This window comes from Xyrauchen texanus, chromosome 24 (genome assembly GCF_025860055.1).
Source record: "Xyrauchen texanus isolate HMW12.3.18 chromosome 24, RBS_HiC_50CHRs, whole genome shotgun sequence".
Lineage (NCBI taxonomy): Eukaryota > Metazoa > Chordata > Actinopteri > Cypriniformes > Catostomidae > Xyrauchen > Xyrauchen texanus.
Window position 1 is genome coordinate 9,563,962 of NC_068299.1, and position 19,817 is coordinate 9,583,778.

A 19,817-nucleotide genomic window follows, 5' to 3' on the forward strand; every position below is an offset into this window, starting at 1 on the left:
AAATAGTATTGAAGTAGTTGTGGCTGCTTTTCTTAATTGTTCGGTCCAAAAAAAAAAAAATATTCACTCGATCATACAATGGTCACACAAACTAATGTCCCGATCCAAACTCATGCCATTGGCTGAGAAAAAGAGAGCATTGTTTTTATGAAACTGCAGTGTTGATACTTTTTGGGAAATCAGTCCACTGTACAAATGGTTTACTTACTGTATAGTTGTCTCTTATTTTTAGATGGGATTGTTATTTATTTTATTCTCTCTTTTTTAGGTCACTATAAGCACACTTAGAATCAAGGCCTCCCTCTTATACTTAAGATAAAATAAAATAAATGATCTAGCTATTTAACATTTTGTGTTGTACAAACATTTCTACATTATAATCAAGAATATGTGGAGCAAAATATACAATGTCACAAATCTAAATTTAGATGGTAAAAAAAATTGATATCAGCAAAGCACCTACAGGCAAGTTGTCGTCAAGATGAAAATACTTTGTTTGCTTCTCAGCATTTCTCACGGCTTGGTCAGACGGTGGCCTCCTTTAGGAGTTACAGATGCGCATGTGCCTTACAACTCAAGAGTAATAATACAGACAAGGTTTGGTGTCAGGGCATTAGTATATATACAATATGGTTTCCTCTATATAACACTGCTCAGCTTGCTTCTTTTTTTGGGGGGGGGGGGGCATAATCTAGACATAGAGGTCCCTAAAGGAAGGACGAGCTCTGCTCTGCACTGCACATATGCTGTATGGCTGTTTTTTTAACAGCTGTCCATCTGCTTATAAATGTATTTAGGCAGTATGACATCACTTTCAAGATCAGACCTTTGGCAGAGACCCATCATATTTCTTAAAAAGTTTGCTGGGTTGTTGTTGTTTGTTTTCCATGTATTTATTGAAAAACATTTGGCAAGGAGTGTGTACATTTCTATAAAAAGGGAAGGCAGGCAAACTGTGACCTCTCTCAACAACTCACTCAGCACTTCTGCACTCTTATAGCCTTTTCACAACTCTTCAGCCATTTGTTCTCAAAGTGCTAATGTGCTGATAATTAAGTAATCCACTGAAATGTTATTTGTCCCTCTGGGTACTATGCAAAGCAAAGGGGTTGCTATGTTCAGAGCCGGCTCATTTGTAGCCCCCCACCCCCCACATAATCAGGTAGACACTGTATTATATAATTAAGTAAGGTTGTGCACATGGCACAGAAAGATGCTACTGTTTGCATCTATGTTTCTGTGCAATAAACTAGCCATAAAACCAATAAACAGGCTAAAAAATTGTGATGGGCCAGGGCCAGTCAAGTATAGCTGCAGGCCGGAGACCTCCAAATGGGGGAGGAATCTCTAAAAGATGGCGGGGTTACTCCAAAAGGGGGTTGCACCAACTCCAAAACAGAGGTGTCACTTCCACTCACTGTTACGTTTAGGGAAAGGGGACTCCATATATCTTCAATGGTGGTTTGGAGCAACCGCCTCTTTTCAGCTATACTCTTCTCAGGGCAGTTTTTTTTTCTCCCCTTTTCTCCCAAATTTGGGATGCCCAATTCTAAATGCACTCTAAGTACTTGTGGTGGCGCAGTGACTCGCCTCAATCTGGGTGGCGGATGACGAATCTCAGTTGCCTCCGTGTCTGAGACAGTCAATCCACACATCTTATCACATGGCTTGTTGAGCACGTTACCGCAGAGACCTAGTGCATGTGGAGGCTCATGCTATTCTCTGCAACATCCACACACAACTCATCATGCACCCCACCGATTGCGAGAACCACATTATAACGACCACGAGAAGGTTAACCCAGTGTGACTCTACCCATCCTAGCAACTGGGGCAATCAGTTGCTTAGAAAGCTTAACTGGAGTCTCTCAGCACTCCCTGGATTCGAACTAGCGACTCCAGGTGTGGTAGTCAACGTCTTTACTTGCTGAGCTACCTAGGCCCCCCTTGGGCCAGTTTAAGAGAGTTTCAGGTCAGTCAGTTGATAGGCTGTCACTTGCCCTATAGGGCCAGTGCTGGGTAGTCACTATGTCTTCATTTGTTGATCCTATGCATGTGTTTTATGCATTGCAAACTTAAACATTTTGATTTTTATATATAATATATATATAACAGTTTGAGTGAAAATTTTGTGCAAAACCCGATGATTATGATTTAATCATTATCCTGCATGTGAATTTTCACAGAGCATCATGTGAAAATGAGTGAGAGTCCCCCAGCCACTGGGGTTGCTTCAGGAAGGGCATCTGGCATAAAACCTGTGCCAAGTCAAATATACAGATCACGGATGGTCCACTGTGGCGACCCCTAATGGGAGCAGCCGAAAGAAGAAGATCTTGTGAAAGTGCTTTAATGAAAGAAAACCTGTCCTTTAGTACAAAATGAGTTAACACAGTTAATGTCACAAATATGTTTATTTGACTGCTGATCAAAAAATTGTGTGGAATCTTAAATATTTCTTCTATTTCATTGTAATCATATAATCACTAGCACACAAGTAACAGAGGAGTAGACTGTTTTATTTATATTAAGTTTTTCGTACCTGCATTCCAATCTACATCTTGATGTAATCCTTCCTCATGATCACGCAGTGTTTTCATCAGTTGAATGGGAATCTAAACACTATTAAAGTGTGATGAGACTCGCACTGCGTGTGCAAGCCATTCGCACATCACAAGGCGATCAACTATTTAGCCCTTTTCGGTGAATCGCACCTGCAAAATCCTAAAACTTTATTTCCAGTTTTAATGTATATTTTGAATAGACTCAAAAAAATTTTTAAAAACGATGTGTATTTATGTTTTCTCTTTTAATCATTAAATGGAATTGTGAATGTGACCATGGTTTAAGGATGGTGCACCTGTATGCTGGGTTGGAAATCTCAAGGATTAATAGTGGTGTTTTCCTTGTTACATCAGGTGTTGTTCTGTAAGCAAAAAGAAACAAATGAAACACGGAATGTAGGCTGCCGGTGATTATCCCTCTGCACGCCAATGCTGGCATGTTTGCCATAGTTTGCCGACCCCTTATCTAGCTGCATAACTTGTAAGGTTGTCACAATTGCTATAATGCTCTTTTCGATTGGGTTTGAAATAACAATGAATTTGCGTGACAGGAGGTCGAAAGCTCTGATGCTGAAATTGTAATGTGTTCACCAAAATTCAAACCACTGACCTTAGTGTCCAAAGCTGGAAGTGTTGTTGAGGTGACATTTCCACAAGTTAGTGCCAAAAGTGAGTTGTACATTTAGTTGTAAATTATGTGTAGTCAACAGAAGTGCAACAGAATACTGTGAACAGAAATGCATTTCTAACCCCAAACCATAAAAATAACCATCAGGGGACTATAAATATTTCATTTAAGAGTGAATATGCAAACTCTGAATCGCTTGCACCATTGCTGATGTGTACGCGATTACTTCCTGGTTTCCATTGGACCAGAACCCATGTGTCTGAGGCTGCTTGGATAATGTGCTATCAGTAGCACCACAGGAAAAGGTAAACATGTTTTAATTGATTCCAAAATGTCAGATGGTGAATGGCGCTTGTCAGTAATTCAGCAGAATGGGGTCGATTTCAGGGTACATGACCATTTGGAACATGTCAATTTCCTGTGTGATCAGCTTGGTATGCCTTTGATTTCAAGCAAAAGTGGGTTTATGAATTTACACTTTTTTGTAAAAAAAAAACACAGATATTTTTCTATCTGGCACATACATTTTGTTTCTTCAACAATGTATATTATAGGCCTATATATTTTTGTAATCTTTATTTTTTGTGTTGACAGGTTAAGTAAAATGTGTGCCAGCAGGAAAAAAATCCTTATAGTTGAGCCCTGATTAAATATGCATGTATGCAAAAGAACCTTCTAAACATCAATTACCCTTTTCTCACCACTAATAGCTGCATTGTCTACTGTTTAAAGGATCAAAGTTACTCTCTGATAACAAAAAGAATAAGGCATTGTTGCCTCTTTCAGCCAGTGCTTTTCTTTTCTTTTCCCTCGTTTATCCATCAAGACTGTATCTGTGCTTATCTCATGGTTCATCACCCTCGTAAAACTCCCCTTTAAACAGCAGCCTGGAGAGTGTGCAATGTTTTCTGCTGAGTGAAAGGAATTGAGAATCCGTTTGAAAGGCTCCTTCACTCTGACTGAAGTCCAACCTGTGTGGAGCACTGGGACATGCTTGATTTGCTTTGGCCATTTACTGAGCCCCCAACTTCATTCTGTGATGGCAGTGAGTGCTTCATGGGGTGGAGTCCAAAGGCTGTTTACTTGCTGACAAAGTTTTTCAATGAGAATTATTATAACAAGTCTGGGGATTTGACAGAGGAGCCTCTCGTTCTGTAGTCTGAGTCAAATAAGACTTTGCCGCTTGGCACAACAATTATTGTCATTGTTGGAACTTGGTGCAGGGAACGGAGGAGTAAAATTCTCTGGGGTAGCAGGATAGATTAATTATGGTACACAAGTGTGACAATTTTTCTGGTTCCACTAAAGAGCTTTACCATCCATCCCTAAAATCTCTGATTACAGGCCCTGTTTCTGAAGTGAAAATAGCAAATTGAGCTATTTAGTTTTATAGAAACATTGCATTCATACTCATACTGTCTAAGGAATGTAGACAAGTCTTTTGAATATATATATATATATATATATATATATATATATATATATATATATATATATATATATATATATATCCAAGCACATCAAACAAATTAGATTTCCATTTTCTAAAGCATAAGTTTAGGTTTTGGCAGTTTTAGGAAAGCTCAAGTTTAGGCTTTGGTTCTGCATAAATGAAATGCCACATCAGAGCTGCTTTGCATTGCCATAATACTCGTGCTTCACACGGCTTTCTGCCGTGCACAACAATCAACACATACTGTAACTTGACAGTCTTTGCAGTGGAAATATGACTATAGATAGTTAAATATATGCAAGGAATACATTTTTGATGAAGAAAATGAACTAAATGCAGTTTAGAATGCAAATATTATGACGATATCGTCACGGTCGTTTACATCATTCCATCAATGTAAGTCAATGGGAGATTTTTTAAATGTTTTCTTATATTTCTTAAAAATAGAGATTTTATGAAAAACAAAAATAGATGGAGCATTAAAGGCTGAAATTATCTACTAAACAAAGTTTGAAAAGAGTTTGTATGTTAAGTTGTTCAAGCTGAAATAATTGCGAAATGTCATACTTAAGGTTAGGGGTTGAAAACATACCAGAATGTTTGAGTAGTGTCAATACAGTACTGCTTTGCAATCTGAAATTAAACCTAATAGTTCTGTTATACTGAAAAACACACTGGGTAATCAGAAAAATGTTTAATATTCAGAGAAATGGGGTCCTTGGTAGCTCAGCGTGTGTTGACGCTGAGTCATGAGTTCGAATCCAGGGGGTGCTGAGTGACTCCAGCCAGGTCTAACAAGCAACCAAATTGGCCTGGTTGATAGGGAGGGTAGAGTCACATGGTAACCTCCTCGTGGTCGCGATTAGGGGTTCTCGCTCTCAGTGGGGCATGTGGTAAGTTGCGCATGGATCGTGGAGAGTAGCATGAGCCTCCACGTGCGGATTGACGGTCTCAGAAGCGGAGGCAACTGAGACTTGTCCTCCGCCACCCGGATTAAGGTGAGTTACCATGCCACCACGAGGACCTACTAAGTAGTGGAAATTGATAATTCCAAATTGGGAGAAAAAGGGGAGAAGATAATAAAAAAAATTAGGAAAAATTATATTAGAAAATAGCTCTCGAAAATTCCATTTTTTAAAAAGAATTTGGATGCGCACCTGTGGTTTAATTACAAAATGAACTCCGTGTCATGTAAATGCAAATCCATAAGTTCAAAGGGGTCATCGGCAATGTATTTGTCTGCTGGAAGTTTGGAAGGAAATGCTGTTTCTTGCTGTCATTATTTTCAAGATGGATGGTGAGCAGTCAACACTTTGCCTAACCAGCATCTGTAACAAGCAGGAGGACACAGTGTTATACCGAACACTTTATCATACTGATCATAATGGATCATTATCCAAAGCTCTGTACCTGCAACAATAACCAGATCAGATTGCCTGTAGGGAGTGAAGAGGATGAATTTTGTTTGTTATTTTTATTTACTGTAACACTTAAAGCAAGAGTGTCAAACTAATTTTAGTTTGATGGCTGGATTGGACAAAACATGAAGGGCTTAGTTTTATACATTTGTTATACATTGGTGTGCCCATGCACAATGCTTCTCTAATAACTACAATTGGGGTGAAGCAAAAGGGAGCATGTAGAACTGTATAAAGTATAATAAAGCTCCTAGATCACATCTGATTTTCTTTGAGTTCTTTGAATACTGAATGCTCTTGGACAGATATTTGATCAATGTTTTTTCTGCAAAACGATCCAAAATACTCTTTAAACTTTAGGAGAGCCCATTGAAGAGACTGTACGTCTATCCCACACAGCCTCGTTGTGATTCCCATTAAAAATTAAGCCCCACCTTAAAAGTGCTTCTGACCAATCCTGTCTTAGCAACTGTTGCCCTGCCACCATTACTCTGACACACGTTTGCTATTTTCTAGTGATTGGAAGAGGATAATTTTACTGACATGGATCTTTGAGTCTTGTTCAGCAAAATGAACAAATCTTTATTCAAGTAATTTCATTCATTTCATTCATTTGAACAGAATTAAATAAAAATGTTACATTTTCAATAGCCAAATCCCCCCAACACGTCTATTCACGCAAACTTTGATTATAGTCACAATAATAAAACATTTATAATGCAGCCTAGGACAAATTATGAGAAACAGAAATGATTAGTTCACCTCTGGATTGAATCTTCTTGTCCAAGTCTTTCGTTCTTTTGTCATTTGATAGCCAACGTATACGGCAGTCACGTGACAGAAAAACGAACAACTCGGACGAGAAGACTCGAGATGTGAACTAATCATGTCTGTTTCCTGTGTGACCAATGCATAGTCTATATGGATGTTAGTTAATGACTCGGACCAAAAGAGTTGAAAGGTGAACTAATAATTTCTGTTTCATGTACAGCTCCTATGCAGTTTAAACATAACAAACAAGCGGATGTTGCGCAATGCACACGCGCGGCAAAAAATGAACCAATCCCTCTCTGAGACTACTCATTCTTCTGAGTCGCATAAAAGATTCATTCAAAATGAATGAATCTTTCATGAATGACCCATCACTACTATTTTCCAATGACAGTCTATGGGAGTAATGTAGTGGTCTAAAGCACATAACTGGTAATCTGTTAATCAGAAGGTCGTTGGTTCGATCCCCACATCCACCATCATTGTGTCCTTGAGCAAGGCACTTAACTTCAGGTTGCTCCGGGGGGATTGTCCCTGTAATAAGGGCTTAATCCCGTCCCTGTAATCACGTACACAAGGATTTTTTTTTTTTTTTACGGTGATGGGAGAAACAAGCAAGTGCACATAGATCATTACAGTGAAACATAGAATATAAAACAAGGTAAGAGTATAAACAGACATACTTTATATATATTAGGACATATAATAGAATTTACATGTGCAAGTGGTAATGTATGTGCAAGGTATGGGTGTGTACAGTTATTGAATTAAATATGTGAATTTACATATGTACATGAGATATGTATTTACATTTCTGCACTATGGGGCAGTTTCATTGGTTTTGAGGAAAATGGCCTGTGGGTAAAAACTGTTCTTTTGCCTGGATGTCCTGGCGCTTAGTGCTCTGTAGCGCCGGCCAGAGGGCGACAGTTTAGATTCAAGTCATACTAAAAGCGATAGTAAATAAACAGTTCACAGCATAAAAATGTGTGTGTTATGAGACATTATAAACAGCTCTGTTCACTAATGTTATTAGATGTGTAATTAATATTAAAAAATATATATATATTTTCAAGTGATTGTAATAATAGTTTGCCTTGATTCTGATTCACAGTCTCCACAGTTTTTAATCAAATTACTGTAACCATTTCTTTTACAAAAAACTTGAGATAAATATGCTTTACATTGTCACTCTTCATACCATCCCACATAAAAATATTGTCCATCCGTTTATAAAAAACTTACCATCCATGACATGATGATCTCCCATTTATTCCAGTGAGGAGTTCTGCAGAGCTTGTCAGAGCGTGCAACCATAACCAAGGGGGGCGGAGCTTATCGAAGTGTCAATTAGGTATATTTTAGTTTTCATTGCCGCAGGCTTGAAATATCATAAATTGCTTTACACTGACTCTCTGAGAAGGGTCTATGCATATTGCTGAATCAACCTTGTATGTCTTGTATATAGAGCGCTGTATGAGCAACGCCGTGACACACATCCACTGTGAACGGCCCCCGTTGAAGTATCGTCACGTATCTCTTGACAGTGTCACACTGCATACATTGCCTTGTGTGTAAAAGCTAACAGATCCTTACTGCTGCAGAGACATCCTGACCACAGAAGACAACACCCACCTTCCTCTTCCCCTAAAGTCACTGTCGTCTGTCACCCTCTGGGAGATAACACTGCTCCAGTACAGGTTCTGACAGCATCCTCCTGCCTTTGCTTGTAGGCTATTTATCAGAGTCTGGCAGATGTTACCACTCTTGACTGTGCATTCAGCTGGAGGTCTTGCACAATATACGGTCAAAATTCAAGTCAGAGTTCAATAAGATACAGGTTATGGATTTTAGTCATTGAAGATGACCAAAACAATTACATGGGTGGTTGACAGGAAATGCTTTTGGAAAGTAACGCTATTTTAAACAGCATGTTTACGTTGTCATAGTTTTTATGACACCATAGTTATTGATGTGTAAAATTGACGTGTCCTGCGGTGTGACATCCGTCTGTATACTCCATATAAAATCATTGTTAAAAACAATTTAGCTCATTTTATCATTATTATGCATGCTCTTTTGATTGCCTCATGTTAATTGAGTGACTACATGGAATACTTGTACTTTTAAAGATGAATTTGTCACAATGGAAGATCATTTAAAATAAACTAGTGAGAGCAAAATGTGATTTAAAATAGTGACCGGTTACAGGACCTGAAATATATACACTTTACCTTTATACATTTATATAAAATCTTGATTTTATGTGTCAAATAAATATCAATGTGGAAAGCTTGTAATCAAAATTTCATGGAAATTAAAGGGCTAGTTTCCCTAAAAGTGAAACTTCTGTCATAATTTACTCACCCTCATGTTGTTTCAAACCGGTATGACTTTCTTTCTTCCATGAAACACAAAAGGAGATGTTAGACAGAATGACAGCAGCTGTCACCATTTATGTTCATTGCATATTTTGTCCATACAAAGAAAGTGACTGGTGATTGAGGCTGCCAGTCCCTAGAATATTGCCTTACATCTCTTTTTGAGTTTCAAGGAAGATAGAAAGACATACAGGTTTGGAACAACATCAGGGTAAGTAAATGATGACAGAATTTCTATTTTTGGGTGAACAATCCTTTTAAATTGTCGACTCTGCCATGATATAAAAAAACACAGATGTTTCTTATGTGGATTTTAGATTCAAGTAGGCTACTGTACATTTTGTATTTTTTTTTTTCCTTTTCAGATACATCAGTGTTTTTCCCTCGGTTTGACGGTAGATCTTTCTTGGAGTTGCCGCCTCTGACGTCCCTGTTGCAGTCAGATAGTCACTTTGCAAGTAAATCCTCTGAGGACAACAGGACTGTGTATTTGACAATGAAGAGCAAGACACTTCATGGTACTATTCTCTACAGTGAGTATCTGAAACTTGCCGCAGAACACAGCTCTTAAAGACCCCATGAAATGGCTTGACAAAAACCATTTCCTTTTCTGTTTTGACATGTTTCCTATTGAATAAAATGAAGTTGGGGAAATATCGAAGATAGCACTTGCCTTAAGTTAACGTCACAATCATGAATTACTACTTTCTTTTACTAGTTGGTGGCTTTTGGTTTTAGTATAAGGGGGGCAATTTTCATTCAAGAGAGCGTTTTACTGGATAACATTTTTAATATGCCCCTTAGTGTAAGATGATTAGTCTGTTTTCCCAGAAGAGAAAGACTGTAACTGTTTTTATTTTTGTTCATTTCATTTGGTCAATTTTAAGAGTACACTAGCATATAGATGGCTTTAAAGCTAATAGGCATGATCTAAAAGCAACAAAACCCTTTAAATAACTAAATGTGCTAATGTCAAGTAGGGTTTACCTTACATTGTATGAGTATTTGCTATACATTTAATCAGGGGCGGAGTGGCCATAGGGAGAACCAGGACTTTTCCCGGTGGGCCGGCCACGAAACGGGGCCGAACGGGCGGTGATAAGCTGAAACAGGCTGCCGCATTATGCTGAATGTGCCGTGACTGGCTGCAGAGGGTCGCAAAACGGCACTGCGATATGCAGAAAAGGACAGCCCCACCCCACCCTCACCCGAGTCAGTTTCTCTTCCCAGTCCGCCCCTGCATTTATTAATTTTGTTTTCTTTTTTTTTCAGGTGTAGACTGGTGTAGTCTATTAAAATTTACCATGGAAACCATTATGGGTCTTAAAAAATGTCATGAACATAGAGGAAACCTATTAGCGGTGCTAATCGAATATTCTTTAGAAATTCTTAGTTTCTATGGTTACCTGCTCAAAGATTCAGGTGAACAGCTGTATACATACATGGAGTTTTTGTTAGAATAATAATGTCAGTGTGATTTGAGGGGTAAGTAATTAACTGTGACATCCCATTCATGACATATTCACTGGTCACACATGTCTATTGAACAGCAATCACCTCCAAACGATACAGAAAGTTTGACTTGATAAACTCACACTCGGTCAACGTGTATTAATGAATAATCGGCTTTCCATTGACAACAACATTGCCAGCTGCACATTAGATATACTGAAGGTTCCTTGAATTATGAGGCTAGGCATAGAAGTGTAAGCCTCAGCGCTAAATTAAAACACCAGACCAACTACCTCTTTACCCAATAATGCAGTAATCACGCAGGTCATGTTAATGGCATAGCAAATGTCTCTTGGTGTAATCAATCACGCCAGACAAGGATATGTGCTGTGGGTTGAATTTTCAAGTTATGATGGTTGATCCCATTAGCTAATTGGCTAACCCTGCCGGATGATGCTCTTCAATTACTCTGTCCTAAACCAATATGCTCCCTTGACTGGGGAAAACTCCATTGAATGAGTATTTCGGGATTTTACCTGTAATTGAGTGAGTCTGATTAACATTATATTATAATTAAAGGAGTAAGTATTAAAAAAAATATTGTTTGTGATTTTGGGTCAGCGTGACTCAGAGAAAGTCGTTTATTGACTGCATTTCGACACAAATTGGGTCTTCGTCAGGTCAAACACACTGATATTCTTTTCCCTGATAAGTTATACAGTTTTTTATAGGAGGAGATAAAAATTGGGTGGAGTATACTATCACTGGATGTAGAGAAAACATTCACAAAGGAACACTAGCATCTCTGCTAATTTCTATGAACTTCAACTTGTAGCTGTACACCTGCTTTTTTTGTAGATGTGAGTATACTACCTCTAAGCTTCAGATAGAGCAGGTCACATACATATCCAATGCTGGTTCAGTGTGACATGACTGCGTTCATGTGCCTGCTGAATATTGTGCTCATCAGGCATCACTACAGGTGTAAAATCATCGCCATTTGCTTAAGAGATTGTCAACTGCTTTTTCAATAAGAATATTTTACAGCTGCAGCCATTGAGTGGCCCATTTACAGTCAAAAATGTTGGAAGTTTTACCAATCTCAGTTCAAATTTATAAAATGCTGTCCATATTACATCAATAGCAGCAGTCTTGGCAATCTCCTGACATTTAAATAACCTTTTAGCGAGATGAGTCATGTCTATAAATTGTAGGCACTAAAGGCAGAGGGGTTGGATGGACTGTCATCTTTGAATGAGATTGCTTTTGATGTCAAGTTAGAAAATATTTTTTTCTTCCACCATGTCAGATTATCATATAATATGCAGATCACCTGATATGGGCAGTCTGACCATGTTTATCTTGTGTCTCTACCTGTCATGGTCCTCATGAAATAAAAAAAAAAAACAGACAGGAAAAAAGCATTTGGGTAAGCTCGCTCATTTGGCTTGTGACAGATTCATCAATTTTAGAGGAGGAAAATGACTGATTTAATTAAAATGCTCTCCCAACCTGGCCTGAACGCTATTAGGAACTTCTTTATTATTCTGTGGCTAAATATCTTTTGATCAATGTCAATTTTATCTGAATAATTTTAACATACATTTCTGTGAAATATAAAGGAAACACTGCTGGTACGTGACTAATAATGTCAGAGGAAAAAATAGTGTAGTACTGTATTCTATTGATTGATTGATTTTATTCCATGCATAAAATACTGTGTGGCACTGCCTTACTTTGTGACAGATAACACAGAAATAGGTGTATATTACACTGGTAACACTTTAAAATAAGGTTAAATTTTTTTAACAACAACATTATTTAGAATAATAAACAATAAACAATCATTTTACAGCATTTATTAATCTTGGTTAATGTTAATTACAACATACAGTAGTATACTAATATGTTTTTAAAGTAAAAAGTTGTATATGCTAACATTTGTTAATTCGCTATGAACTAACATGAACTAACAATGAAGAATTGTATTTTTATTAACCAATATAAACTCAAATGAATAAATACTGTAAATATATACAGTATCTCACAAAAGTGAGTACACCCCTCACATTTTTGTAAATATTTGATGATATCTTTTCATGTGACAACACTTAAGAAATGACACTTTGCTACAATGTAAAGTAGTGAGTGTACAGCTTGTATAACAGTGTAAATTGCGTAAACAATTTTGTAAACAAAACTTCTGGCAACAAAAGTGAGTACACCCCTAAGTGAAAATGTCCAAATTTGGCACAAAGTGTCAATATTTTGTGTGGCCACCATTATTTTTCAGCACTGCTTTAACTCTCTTGGGCATGGAATTCACCAGAGCTTCACAGGTTGCCACTGGAGTCCTCTTCCACTCCTCCATGATGACATCACGGAGCTGGTGGAAGTTAGAGACCTTGTGCTCCTCCACCTTCCATTTGAGGATGCCCCACAGATGCTCAATAGGGTTTAGGTCTGGAGACATGCTTGGCCAGTCCATCACCTTCACCCTCAGCTTCTTTAGCGAGGCAGTTGTCGTCTTGGAGGTGTGTTTGGGGTCGTTATCATGCTGGAATACTGGCCTGTGGCCCAGTCTCCGAAGGGAGGGGATCATGCTCTGCTTCAGTATGTCACAGTACATGTTGGCATTCATGGTTCCCTCAATTAACTGTAGCTCCCCAGTGCCGGCAGCACTCATGCAGCCCCAGACCATGACACTCCACCACCATGCTTGACTGTAGGCAAGACACACTTGTCTTTGTACTCCTCACCTGGTTTCCACCACACACGACACATGACACCAAATTTAACACACCTGCTCCCCATTCACACCTGAGACCTTGTAACACTAACGAGTCACATGACACCGGGGACGGAAAGTGGCTAATTGGGCCCAATTTTGACATTTTTACTAATGGGTGTACTCACTTTTGTTGCCAGCGGTTTAGACATTAATGGCTGTGTGTTGAGTTATTTTGAGGGGACAGCAAATTTACACAGTTACACAAGCTGTACACTCACTACTTTACATTGTAGTAAAGTGTCATTTCTTCAGTGTTGTCACATGAAAAGATAATCAAATATTTACAAAAATGTGAGGGGTGTACTCACTTTTGTGAGATACTGTATATATTGTTCATTGTCAGTGCATTTACTAATGTTAACGAAGGTAACCTTTTTATAATGTGCTACGAACACACTTTGTAAAAGTTCTATGGTTTGAAAATGACAAAATGTCTGAAATAACTTACAGCACCTTTAATGTGCAGAGGCAACTACAAGTAAGCCATTTGTGCGTTGATTAACCTGAAAAGTGTAAAAACTGTGGTGCAATTGAAAAACAAATTCTTGGTTTGAGCCAAATAGCCCAATACAGCAATATTGGGCCTCATTCATGATATGCAATCAGAATGATTTTCTGTGTAAATTCTTTATAAAAACCATTCTTTCTGAAATTGTCTCTTTCAATATAGTTTAAAATATTTTACATAAGAATAGTTTTACGACTGATTTCCACAAAAATTCTTTCTGCTCATGTTTCATGAATGAGCTCCATTTGCTCAGCCAATAATGTGAGTTTAGGTTGGGACTATCTATTTTTTAACCAGTGGAAGATGTGGGGAAAACTGACTGAAAACCGTTAATATTTTAGCAATTCCATTTGATGACGCTAGTGGCACAGAAATGACACACTTCACCTTTAAACTCCCCAAAGTACAATGATATTTTGCATGTGTAGCTTAACAATCAGGAGTACATCAGCCCTCAACTAGTGTGCAGAAGATGCTGTACCTTTAATCTATGACATGTACCAGCCGCAAATCCAATAGAAACAAACAGTAAAACTCTAGAGATCAAAGGAAGTTAATCAGAAGACAAGCCTATGACATGCATCAGAATGCAGGAGAATGCTCAGAGTTACACCTGCCTCTCATCTGCTCTAAACAAAACCTTCCCCCGAGTGCCATGTCAAACTCCTGTTGGGCTTCACTCATCAGCCGAGGAGAGGGAGAGTGAACAGAATGGGTGACAGGTACTGACAGGAGGACGTTCACTCTGTTAGACCCAGTACAGAGGAATTGAGGAATTTAGGAATTTAGGAGTAATTTTTTATGTCAATTTAACGTTTGAGCCACATGTTTTGAATACTGTTAAAATCTCATTTTTCCATCTTAGAAATATTGCCAGATTGCGTCCAATGCTGTCGTTTACTGTTGCAGAGAGATTGATAAACACTTTTGTGTTTTCGCGTATTGATTACTGTAATGCCTTGTTAGCTGGCGTGTCAAAAGTAACCTTAAACAGAATGCAGGTTTTACAAAATTCGGCTGCCAGAATCCTTAAAAGAACTAACATACGAGACCATATTTCTCCCGTTTTGGAGTCTTTGCACTGGCTTCCCATTAGGTTTAGGGTGGATTTCAAAATTTTGATGCTTACTTACAAGGCACTGCATGGTTTGGTACCTCAATATTTGACAGAGCTTTTAACTCCATGTACTCCAAAACGTGATCTTCGTTCTTCAGATACTGGTCTTTTAACTGTTCCCTCAACCCGTTTGAGATTAATGGGAGATAGGGCTTTTTCTTCATTAGCTCCAAAACTTTGGAACTCTCTACCGATTGAGATCAGGCAAGCTAAATCTTTTGGAATTTTTAAATCTCAGCTTAAAACTCATTTTTTTAGGTTAGCTTTTAATTGATTTATTGTCTTTTATGCTTGTTGTTTTTTATGTTTATTTTACTGTGTATTATGTCTCTTTTGTGTGTTGTATCTTTGCTATTTTAATTGTTTTTGTACAGCGCTTTGAGATGTACATTTAAAGGCGCTATAGAAAATAAAGGTTATTATTATTATTATTATTACAGGGTAACAAGGCCACTGGGACAGTAAAGAGTACTTTGTCATTTCTTCACACCCCCATATAATAAGAATGATGGAGTGGAACTACAACTGTTGTTGATGCAGCAGTTGCCAAGTGCAGCTGCAACCACTGGATGTGTTCCCAAATATGCCACAACAAGGAGAAACTCAACTAAGCACAATATTTTTAAGCTTGGATAGGAAATGGCAATCAAATCAGATTTAGTTGCGACACCTTGAACTGTGTGCACAATGTATATAATGTATTGTTTTGTATGTAGTAGAAATTCAAACAAAACAATAAGAATGTCTTAATTTAAAGATCATAATTATATCAGAATGAGATAATGTATAATGCCAGAGATGAAGTCAGAGATGTTGTGAAGTTGCAGGAATAAAATGTAATTTTTCAGGCTAATCTTATTCATATTCATATATAATGTGTACATGCTCATTTTTGAATGTTTGAATGCATGTAATCTCCTATACATGTAACACAAGTAAAAATGTTGATTGCCGGGTTTATTTGTTTTGTTTTGTTTTTTTATCCTTCATATTAGTACGAGATGAGAACTAACGTTTCAGTGATTCAAAATAATTGAGACAGGGTGTCTGACCACACACGAAACGGGTCATCTCTAAATCTCATTATAATAAGTTCATACTAAGTGAATCCTTCCTCATCTCTTTATATTCCCTCTGCCCTTTCAGCCCGGGAGCAGAATTTCGGAGACCGCTTCCTCCATGTGTTCCTCCAGAATGGAAGACCAGTGGCCAGATTGGGTTGCAGTGCCAGTCAAGTTTTGAGTTCGGTGGCTTATCAAAATGTGGCAAATGACAGCTTAGTGCCTGTTACAGTAAGGTGAGAATTCCAGAACTTTTCTTTTTCTTTTTTTAAATAAATTATTATATATATTTTTATAATATCTTTAGTACTCTTATTGTTTGCATTTAGTCAAACACAAAATTCATACTAAAAACAACACAAATGTATGTAAGATTACCTAAAGTGATTTTGAATTTCCACATGATTCACAGTAAGACTTTCAGCAAAAGAGTGATTTTGACCAGCAATAAGAATAGTTGTTATCTCTGTTCCTTTGTGGTTACCTCACACTTAATAAATAGAAACAGAGAAGACACTTTAGATGAAATTAAGAATACAACATTAAACCATTTTAATCATCTACACCCCAGGGTGTCATTAAAGTGACCTTCAGATAGCTGTCACTTTCAGGAAACAAAAACGCATACAGAAATATGATGATATTTATTGCAGTTTGACCGTCAATTCTATACATGAGTGTTTCTTCAACTTTGGGCCCTTTTGTTGTCTAAGGGGTTAATTGTTGTTTTCAATGTTAAAATGTGAAAGTCCATCATAAAAATTGTATTTATTACATTTTAAATATATGGTAATCTTAACAAAGAATGAGGTAATCAAATATCATTTCAATATTTATTGTGTGAAAACCTTTATATTCATATTTCCTCAAACTACAACCTCAGTTGCAGAGTCATTTCCATCACAACCAACATTTTGCCACTAACAATGTTTTATCAAAAGTTAGTGTACTTGGTTACCAAGGAGACAAATTTGTCAGTGAAGAGCATAGATCAGGGGTGTCCAGGAAAACAAAATGTGTCACGAGTCGCATCACTGAACAAAAACAGGGTAGAAGCTACTAGATTTCCACTATTGCATTGTGTTTAATCACACTTTGTGCTCTATGGCATGCTTGCATTCATAAAAAAAATTATATATTTTAGTCTATTTCTAAGATTTACGCATTTCAATTTCTTAACAAAATTCCACCATATTGAACTGAGAAAACTACAAATGTAAGTTTTATTCATTCACTTTTGTTAAAGTTTACTCAAGTAAATTTAATGGAATTTTGATATGAAATTTGAAACTATATCTTAAAAATGTAATACACACCCCTATATGTTATTAAGGAAATGGCAATCACACACACTCATTCACTCTCTCTTTTACATGCACACTCATTCAAGTCATTTTTACTCCAATAACAGCCCAAGCCATTGTTACTAGTTCCCAGGTAACATTTCCAAATTATTAACAGAGGCATTGGTGCATCTCTCAACTAGCAACAGCAGAGCCTGATCTGTGCCGTAAGATCTTGTTAGTTTATACTATTGTATAAAAAGTATCAGACTCGTGCTGTTTTGTCTGTATATCAGCACAGATCTGATTAGCTGCACCACAAGGGGCCACTGATATATGGACATACAGCACTCTTGCTTGTATGATATTGCTTTATTAAGCTGTAATTTTGTCAAATTTTTTAAAACACATGAAAATAATTGTGTATATTTAGTAAGTATAAAATACTAGCAATTAAATTAGCCTGAGCAAAACACATGAGATTATTTTCCAGAAATATTTAAAATGCCAACCATGCTATTAAACACAATAAATTATTTGAAACATAGTGGGCATGGCACTGGAGATGTTAATTACGTTTCAGACAAAATGACAAAAATGACAGACATTCTCCTGTGATGTATGTTTTTACACTGTTGTACACTTTTATTGGAGAGAATAAATAAACTACTGAAAGTGTGAAAGGTGTTTAAGAGAGTTCTAAAAATGCTCATGGTTGAAGAAATACCTATTTCTTCCTATACCAATTATTTTTAACACAGCCACAGGTTTTTAATATTTAGTGTCTTGTCATTTATAAATGATAGCAGCAGCACTTTCATGGTCTATTTTAGGCTTTTTATTTGATGTATGTGTGCTCTGAAGATCATTGTAGAACTCCTGCAGTCTTAAGTTTTGACATGTAAATGTCATGGGAGTGGCATTAAAGCTGCATTTTCATATGGCTTGGGTTTTAACTAATCACACAGTGCTTTGCTTCGCATTAGTCTTTACTTTTTTCAACACGTAATAATGTGTCTTGATTTGGTTTGGTATTTTATCCATCACAACAAGTGTAAAAATCCATAATTATTATAATTAAAAGAACAGAACCACTCGTGCAGAATAGATTATGTACGGGGCACTATTAAAAAAAATTATAAGCATTGATGACCATGCATACATAATACCAAAATAATTTACATATGAATTCAAGAGGCTGTCTTGACTATCAAGAGTGTGTTTAACACAATTGCATTAATTACATTGGCTTGACAATGCCAACATACTGTTATTCTACAAACTTTGTTTGGGTTTTTTCAAAATCTCTAAACAAAGACTAAAATATCTGACTATAACTCCTAGATCTTTTAAGCTACGCCCACCAAACTCGGCACAGACCTTTTAGATTGTTCTGTAATAGCTTTGTCTTTAATTAATTACAAACAATCAAAAATCTGAAAAATCCTATTGACCTGTTTCATATGACGTCACTCTATGACTGCCCCGTCATGTTTGTGCCAATATCCCATATACCTTCGTTGTGCTGCGCAGTGAGATGTGACAAAAACCTTATTCAGTAGTTAAAAGAAGCTTTTACGTTCATACAGATGGGTCATCACAGATGTTGACTAAATCAGACCAGAAAACAACACAAAAAAAATTGTAACTTCTGAGTGAGAAATGTTTATGGTGATGTGCCGGTGGACATGTGTATTCGCTGGTCACACATAAGACTCGCCTGCGTCCGTGGATGTATCGTGGATAAAATTTGGTTTTTTTCCGTGAAAGTTCAATTTGGTCAAATTTGTGCTGTCTTCAGTCCTGTGTGAACTTTTCCTGGGACTTGGCATGGATCAAAAGCAATTTTTTATGTTTTTCTTGATATCGTTTTTCAGGTCTTTTTTCATTCACCACCATTTTTTCCTCTCGCTGATGGTCACAAATATGGGTCAGGTCAATAGACTTGCATTGTCGGAATGTTGAAATAGGCCAACGCTCATTAATTGAATCTCCAACTGTCAAAAATTAAAATCCAAACAAACCCACAAAAGGCCTTTGATCTGCTTTAAGTTGCTCTCACTTTCTATCTCACACACACACAAACACACTGGCATTCGAAAATGTAGGCAGCTGACTTGTTGCCTAATCAGTCTGCATTTATGAATGAATGGAACTCTTAAAGAAACTTGTTTAAGAACAGTTTGAAAAGCACCTTATTTTCATCCTACCTTTGTATACAACCTCAGAAGGCAGCATTTTTCAGTTTTTGGATGCAGCCTCTCTCTCTCTCTTTGTATACTGTATAGTACTGTGCAAAAATCGTAGGCACTATAAATGTTTTACAAAAGCATTTGTCTTAAGATGATTATTTTAAATGTTCTACTTTAGTGTGTCAACTGGAAATATCAA

General features: G+C 37.2%; 1 protein-coding gene across 1 annotated transcript in view; it reads left to right on the plus strand.

Moving 5' to 3' along the window:
* The window catches only part of eys (eyes shut homolog), a 313,033-nt gene that overhangs the window by 241,114 nt on the left and 52,102 nt on the right, over positions 1 to 19,817 (plus strand). Inside the window, exons 34-35 of the mRNA XM_052089876.1 lie at positions 9,580 to 9,747; positions 16,229 to 16,379. Of these exons, the coding sequence (XP_051945836.1) occupies positions 9,580 to 9,747; positions 16,229 to 16,379 (319 nt within the window). The remainder of the gene's footprint in view (positions 1 to 9,579; positions 9,748 to 16,228; positions 16,380 to 19,817) is intronic.